Here is an 8,676-nt window from a genome sequence, read left to right on the forward strand (position 1 = left end):
CACTATGAGAACATAAGCCAGTCATGAGGAAACCAGTGGTTTTCTAGGTAAAATATCAGATCAATAATCTAGAGATTGGATTTTATTTCTAACTCTTTCAGAGGTATCCTATGATTTTTTCCCCTTTTTTCTATATCTTGGGCAAACTGCTTAACTTCTCTTACTTTTGGTGTGCTCTGAATGAATACATCAGTATCCACATATGCAGGCCACAGCTAATTCTCACAAGTCCTTATCATCTAATTTTTAACTGACCAATTAATAAGACTTAACAGAGTTCAGTGGACAATGCACCAGCCACTTATTTGGAATTTACGGATTGCCAGCCATCTGCAGAGCACAGCTTGTGAATCAATGTACTTGGCAGCATCAAGAGAAGCTTAACTGCTCCAAGGTATTATGAGGTTAGAGTCATAAATATGTGTAAGCATATCATAACCCAGTCTGAAAGGTGTCATTAGAAATGCAAAGTTTTGTTGTAAGTGGCATACTGAAGTGAGAGTCTAAACCATTTTGAGGAAGATCTACTTGCTTCATATCAGAAGTAGCATGAACGTGATCACAGTGCCGGCAGCTCCCCAGGACAGCAGAATGCAAGGTGTAGTAAAGAACAGTTCTGGCAAGGCTCTAGCACATGAATTCTGGTGAATCTACCTGTGGTGAGATAAGGCATTATCCCTCGTTTGCCTTTCTTTAACCTAAGTCTACCTTCTCCATGAAAAGGGTAGCTTAAGAAACATATTTCCAATTCCCACTCTGGGTAGTAAGGCAAAATCCCCTTCTCCAAATAGTGGCAAAACCAGAGATTAAGTCCTAAGTGGGTTAGTCTAACACAGGATGTCAAGAGACCACCAAAATAGAGCAGCTCTGAAAAGAAAAAATACAAGCTGTGTCAGGCAATGTACTTCAGCAGAAATAAATTTGGATTTACCTAGAGGGCAGGAAAGAGAATGAAGACAGGAGATGGCTACCATCATCCACCATTTGCCCCATGCAATGCAGCAACCAGGGTCATGAGACTAATGAAGATTTCACAGCTTCTCAATTGCCAGAGCAGCTGCATCAGGCCAAGAGACAAAGTGAAATACTAATGCTACTGTCTAAGGCACTGGTGAGATGCCATTTTAACAATTCTGGTCAAGTGTGTTTATGAAAGCAGAGTTTGAATGGGAAAGTACACGAAAAGGTTATTAGGAAGACCAGAAGAATGAAGAGCTTATCTAATGAGAGAAATCTGAATAAAAAAGAGGAGTTAAAACATGAGCTTGTTTCTCCAGATAATAATCTGGATTGAACATCAGGGAATGAGAACTACTTAGACTTACATATACTGGAGCAGACACTGGACATTAAGAAGAAGTGAATATAAACTAGTCCTGAGTACCTCTGAGCTGGAGATTAGAAAGTACCTAACCAGCCAAGGAAAGAGCTTTCACAGTGCACTTCCAAAAAGGGAAGACAGGAAGAGGACTACTGACTCCAAATGCAGCTTGACCAGTTAACAAAAAGGTGCATATAACTTGCTCTGGGGACTCAGTGGCTTGGCAGGCTCTTCTACTCCAGTGCTTCTAATTTGAACCAAGACTGACATATCTAATAATTATGCTGAGTGTAAGAGATGAATTGCCATGCTAACTTCTGTGACTAATAGCTTTGATTTGGCTTTTTTCATCATAATTTTATAATAACCTCTTAAATATCTGGAAGCACACTTCTTGCTTGCTACTGTGTAGTGTTTGGATGTGTCTGCTATAAACCTATTTTGTCTGGGCACATCACTGTCATTGCCAGTGACAACAGAATATGAAAAGCTAAGAAGAAAATGTTCTCATTTATTTCCTTGACAAAACAGATCATTTACAGATTATTTACAACTTCTTAGTTTTACCTCACCTCTATGGCCCTAGTCACCTTTGAAATGATCTGATGCCCTGGCAATTGAAAGAGAGGGTCTCTAGAGATCTAGCATTTTCTACAAACTGCCACCATTAATGCCCATATGCTTTGATAAACACTAAGAACAGGTTATCCAAACTATGTTCCCACTTTTTTATTTTGGCAAAGTGCTGGTATGTGGAAAATTTGCATGCTACAATCAGATAAGGAATTAAACTTGAAGGAGTGAATCAGTGTATGAATCACTGAGAGTTTCCTATTGAATCTTCACTTTGGAAAGTACCACCAAAGCCTCAGGGGAAACTACTGAGAGACACACAGACATTTCAACTAATTCAGACCAATTCTTAGGATGCAGAAACTATACAGACTTCCACCTTTCACAGCGAAGAGAGTTTGTTGCTTTTGACTTCTAAATCAGAGCCCTTTCCATGGCCATAAGCACTACTAAGACTAATATCTATGCCTTGAAAACATGGCTAGAAAAATGACAAGTAGCCACAAACTCTTACCCAGATCCAATTATATCCAGCAGATGACAATAGCAAACTTTTACACTGTTTGGGGTGCCTTTCTGCTAAATTGTTGGTGCCTCTTGTCTACAGAGAAATGGTATGAGCTGGAGATTGAAACAAAGAATTCATAAATATGGAAAGACAGTGCCCCTGCACAGGCCCTTTTCCTCATCCTGTTAAAATATTTTAACTTTTTAGTTTTCTTTTTAACTATTGCTTGATAGAAATGGAAAAAAAAATGCTTACACTCTCCTCTGAGTTGTTTTTGTCATGATCAAAAGACATACACTTGATCACTCTTTCTGTTGTTCTACATCTACCAGAGATGGTAGCTCTGTAACAGACTTTCCCACAAATTTGTTGTGTGCAAAGGAGCAACTACATTTGTTTCATGTAATAGGAAATCAGATAGCTAAAAGATATAAATCAAGCAATTAGTTCAGCCTGTCTAAACCACATTTGAACAAGGACCAACCATACTAGCCTAATGTTGGAAAACAAAAGGACTCGAGAAGAATGATCCACAATAGAATATTGTTTTACTGGAATCTTAATAAGAATAATATTTGAGTATGCTGGGAATAGTGTAACGAGAAGAAATTAAAAAAAAAACAACATGCAGAAACTACAAGTGAAAATGAAACCTTATCTGCCAGACTGCATTTTCACATCTTGGAAAAATCCAGATGCTTGTGATTATAATTTTGGATGAGATATGCTTAAAAATAGACACTGTTTGACCATCTCACCCGCGTTGAAAAAGTGGAATTTGTAAGGGTTTTTACAGCTCTCTGCTGTCTCTTTTCATACTAAGGCTGTGATTTCTGCTGACTTTTATTGAATTATGTTTAATACTAATTCCATTTGTACTGCCATATATAAAACCAACAAGCTGTTCTCTGATACATGTCAAGTACATAGTTTTTTTTAATATCTGGACTTCCCTTTCTTTAGATTGTATTTTAATGTTGTACCACCATTTTGTTTCTACAACTCTTTAACAATGTCAGTGAATTTAACACCTGTCAAAAATATCAAATGGAATAGTGACCAATCTGTAGCTGTCTTTTTTTACTAGTGAAATTCGCTTTTCATTAAACGCTCTCCAAAGCCAATACATACTAAACATGACTTCAGTATCTCAATAAGCATGTGTAAATAAATGGCAAATACCACATAAACATTTCCAACACATGCATGTAGCATATAAAACTAGGCATTTTAAACAGCATCCTAATTATTGGTGTTCTCCAATCAGAAAACTGAAAGACATTCTCACTGAAAAACGGCTTATTTCTAGTGCACCTCTCTGGTTCAAAGGTTTCAGCATGTGACACCTGAGCAATTTCTCTGCAAAAGATTTATGAGATTATCAATGTCTGTCCAAAGTCAAGCAAACGCAACTCCATATCGATGTAACTTAGGATTTCAGACTTCTTTTTAAGCATGCATATTGAAGAGGATGCAGATCTTCCCTTCAGGCTGAAAATCTATTACTGCCAAAGTAGATATCCAACATGAAAAATATTAACTAACAGAGCTGCACTTCATAACTTAAATTACAGCAGAATGCAAAAGTGCTCTTTGCATTGTATAAAATCAGTGGAATTCATTGTTACCAATCTACTCATAACATGACCAATCTTCTACTAAAACCCAGTCGTGTTCGAATGTATAGTCTGTGGTCTCCAGAGCTCATGCATGAGATTATAAAACAGGTCCTAATTAATAACAGAAGTACAACTCACCAGTGTAAACTGTTTTGAACCAACAACCTAGAAACTGCTAAAAACTCTGCATGTTACTTGTATCTGTATAGCACCTGTTTCTCCAGTGCTAAGGGGCATTATACTTTTCCACATATAAAAACTGCTGAAAAGGAGCCACCTCTTTGCTGCCCCCGGTTCTAGCCACAAGCCATCTCTCCCTGGTGCAAGGCGGATAACTGATCCTTGAATAAACAGGCGGAGATATTATGGCAACTTCCTGCGCATCCAGGTAGGGCCTCGTTACATCTCATCACCTAACAACTTATATCCATTCACTCCCATGGAAGCTGCAACCAACACTCATAGGGCAGTATCTGCAAAAAGACTGTTTGGTTTGTGCAAATGAGACCCGAAACCCACCTGTGGCCATGGTGGTGGGCTGCTGGCCACCACAGGGCTGTACCATCCAGCCTCCCGCCCTGGCTGCCCCCCCAGCCCGGGGAGCTGTGCTGCATAGGGGACAGGGGAGGGCCACCATACCCCTGCCCTGCAACGGGCTGCGGTCACCCCCAGCCCGCTGGAATAGCCCACTCGGGACCCCTCTCACAGGGACACCATACGCTCCGGGCCCTCTCCCACACACCCCAGGCCCCTCACATACAGCGGGTCCCCACACACACCCCAGGCCCCCTCACACACAACCCCGGTACCCTCACACACACACACCGAGTCCTCTCACACACACCCCGGGCCCTCCTCACACACAACCCCGGTCCCCTCACACACACACACCCCGAGTCCTCTCACACACACCCCGGGCCCCCTCACACACACGGCCTATGCCCTCTTACAGAAGGGACGTTGTCACCCCTTTCCTCCTCACACCCCCGGCCACCAGCGGGAGAGCCCGGCCCGGCGGCCCCGCCATGCCGCTGCAAAGCAGAGGGGCTCCTTGCTCCGTCCCGCGGGCGCCCGCCTCTCGGCCGCGCTGCGCCCGCCGGCCCCCTCTCCGCTCGCTCGGCTCCCGCCCGGGGACCGACCTGCATGGGCGCTTCGTGCCTCATGGCCGGGCGCGGCCCGCCGCTCGCTCCGCTGCCGCTCGCTCGCGCACGCCAACAGCCGCCGCCGCCGCCGCCCGCCCGGGCTCTGCCGACAAACCCGCGTCGCGGTCAGCACCGGAGCTGTCCGCGCTCCTCCCCCGGCACCGCCCCTCCCTCCCGCGCGCCGCCGGGAGCTGTAGTCCGCCTTGCCCCGCTTGCCCGCGCCCGCCGCCGCCAGGGCGGGGAGGAAGGACTACAGCTCCCGTCATGCTCCGCGCCAGGCGGCCCGCCGCGGGAGGAGGCGGTGCAGCCGGCGGAGCGGCGGGGCGAGCGCGGCGCTTTGCGAACTCCGCTCAGGGTTTCGGGGAGGGCGGTGGGGCTGGGGAGAGGCGAGGCAGCGCGGCGCGCCTCGGCCGGGGGGTGCGCGGCGTGGTCTGCCCGCCCCGAGGCGGAAAGCGGGGAGGGAAGCTGGCGGGGGCCCACCGGCCCCTCCTTCCCCGTGGGGCTGAGCGAGGCCGAGCGCCCCGCGGCAGGGCGGCTGCTGTTTAATGTCCTTCTCGTTGGGTAGTGGCGGTCCCTACAGGCGCCATGACTTCTCCCCCTCTTCACCGTGTCCCATTGTCCGCGCTGTCTGGTTCCTCACTGGGATGTTCTCCGGCCTGTGGCGAGCGGCAGCAGGCGGGCGCCGGGCCGTGGTGCTGCGGGACGGTGACCGCCCCGCGTGGACACGGCATCGTCACTTCTGGGTGGCAGCACTCGTTTTTGGCGGCGGTGTCGAGGTCGCCATGAGGGCATGACAAATAAAACACCAAAAACGCACCACGCCTTCCGCATGTGTTCCCCACGCTGGTGTTTACTGGCCAAGAAGATGTTTTAAACATCTTCTTTAATAAGGACATTAAAGAAGATGTTTTAAGAAGAAGAAGATAATAGAAGACAATGATAAGGACATTAAACAAGATGCTTTAAACATCTTCTTCGGCACTTTTTCCCGAACCGCATCCTCTAATGCGAAGTCCATACTTACCTTGGGCCCAAATATACAGGTCCGTAAAGGGCAGGGAAATGTGTAAACAGTGGTGTATTCAGATTTAAGATTTAGATTTTAGATTTTAAGATTTAGATTTAGATTTTAGATTTTAAGATTTTAGATTTTAAGATTTAAGATTTAGATTTTAGATTTTAAGATTCAGATTTTAGATTTACTGAAAGGGTGACAGTGAACCATGGGTGTGAGCTGCAGAGGGGACATCCCCTCCAGGGGTGGCTGCCCGAGGCTGGAGAGCTGGACCGGGTCCGGGCAGAGAGGTGAGAGCAGGAGAAGGCGGCTGCGATGGCTGAGGCATCATGAAGACGGCAGGCTGCCCTCGGGACTACCCGCTTCTACGTATGTGGTATGCGCTGCGCAAAGTAAGTCACCTATAGGAGCTATGAAATAGGCAAATTGTACAATCGAGACATAAATATGGATTAAAGTGCGTGTCAGAAGTAGCTTCATTCTAGCTCTGTGGGTTTTTAATTTCACTTACAGCTATTTAAACCTACCTTGCTATCACGTGAAAATAAGAATTAAGTGGACTTTTTTCAAAGACATGATGTATGCCATCATGCTTTTTTGTAGGTGATTCTTCTTTCCTGCATGAAACACTGAGACACTGAGTGTTACTCTTTCTGCCAACATGGGCATATAGACATCATGAATTTGCTCAACATTTTAGACCATCTATATGTGTGCAGGCATGCATGAGCATGCTAAGAGTTGAGTTATTTTTTTTTTTTACATGTGATTTTTTCCTGCTATTGATTTTAGGTGAATACATACCAAAAAATCACGAGTAAGAACCCATTTCCCTCTGAAAAAGGGGCATATCATATTTGTTACCAATTGCAATGGAAAAACAGAGAGATTCTTCCTCCTATTAAAGCATTGTTTTATGGAGTTCTGTTTTGAAGATAGTATTATAAATATATTATACAATCATGAATGTAAAATCTATAGCTTTACATAGAACAGTTCTCATTTTGAAATGTCATTTTAAATCTTATCTGAATAAAAACTTGAAACAGTAGATTAAAATATTTAGAGAAACTTTTGATTATAGAATTTAGAAAATGGATAAACTGCATTTATTAAACTTTTAAAGTAGATTTACTACAGATACCGTATTAGAAGTTGCAAGACATAAATGATTCTGGGTTCCCAAATTTATCCCAAGACAAAGATCCTCCACATCTTTTTATTATATTGGCATTTATCCTAGCATTGAACTCTCTAAGCAATCCCTCACCTAACACCTCCATTTAGGGAACTATTCAATAGAACATAAAGAAGGATGACTTTTAGTTTGTCATAAAAATGTTAAAGTAAACAGCATATTTGCATAAACAATAGTTTTCTGTTTCTTTGATTTTTTAAAGGCATAAAAATGCAAGAAATAACACTGAGATTTTGCCTTGTGTGTTGGTTGAAGAGACAATACTGGTCGGGTTTTTTTAATTCCTCAGGTTTTGTTTAGTATTTGTCTTCTGGCAGTAACTTTGTCCTTTTCTTTCTGTCTTCTTCAGAGGCTCTTGAAGATGGTATACAAAAGAAATGGACCAGAATTAAATAGTATAATGCTAGACACAAATAAGGTTTTGCACCTGAAGCATCCTAGTCCAGTAGCATGCCGTGACAATACTCCTGAATACTCTTGTCCGAAGAGCACTGTTTTTGTGGGGCAGGAATTTCTGTTGATTACTAATCACTGAGCTACAATCTGTTAACATTTTTTGGGAACATGGTGTGCTTGAAGCTCTTTTTTTGTACATAATTACTATGAACTAGCTATTTTCACCAGGTGCTAACATACAAGGGACCCAGTTTAGTAAAATATCTAATTCTTTTAACCAGAAATAGAGGAAACACTGCAGAAGTAGTCATCAACATCAGTTCAGGTTTTCTGTGATTGCTTTGATTCTACTACCTCCTTTTCATTTGCTAACACTCACAAGAGTGAATTTTTTTTTTTAATACCAAAAGCTGGATCATGGAATGCCTACAACAAGCTAGTAATTATTTGCTAATTTGGACTAAAGAAAAAAGGAGACATTTTCTTTTTCCTTAGGTGATGACAAAAAGTCATTCAAATAACGTATGTCATCACAAAATGTAACCTAGAATGAGCATGCTGCCCATGAGATAGCTAGTAAAGTCAACCTGGCTTATCTAGATGTAGAACAGTGTGATTTTAGGACATTTTTCAATTTTTGTAACATAGTTTGGTTTTATCCAAAACACTTATTTTACAGTACATAGAAGATAAAGATAAACAATAACTTTCACGGCTGCATACTAAATATAAAGATCTTGTATTAACAAAGGCACCAGGGGACAGCTGGTTTGTATGCAGCTGAGTTGTTTTGGATGAGTGAATTCTGGAATGATGGACACGTTAACAAAGCTGTTTCTCAGTTCTGCATTAGAGATCTACATAAGTAAAAATAATGTAAATGCAATGTAACTTTTATTTCACA

General features: G+C 43.0%; 1 protein-coding gene across 1 annotated transcript in view; it reads right to left on the minus strand.

The window, feature by feature from the left end:
• The window catches only part of RAB3C (RAB3C, member RAS oncogene family), a gene marked incomplete at both ends in the record, with an annotated part of 140,037 nt that extends 134,853 nt beyond the window's left edge, over positions 1 to 5,184 (minus strand). The window contains one exon of the mRNA XM_082497506.1: positions 5,161 to 5,184. Within this exon, the coding sequence (XP_082353632.1) occupies positions 5,161 to 5,184 (24 nt within the window). The remainder of the gene's footprint in view (positions 1 to 5,160) is intronic.
• Positions 5,185 to 8,676: the final 3,492 nt, after the last annotated feature.

This window comes from Vanellus vanellus (genome assembly GCF_965231255.1).
Source record: "Vanellus vanellus genome assembly, chromosome: Z".
NCBI classification, from domain to species: Eukaryota; Metazoa; Chordata; class Aves; order Charadriiformes; family Charadriidae; genus Vanellus; species Vanellus vanellus.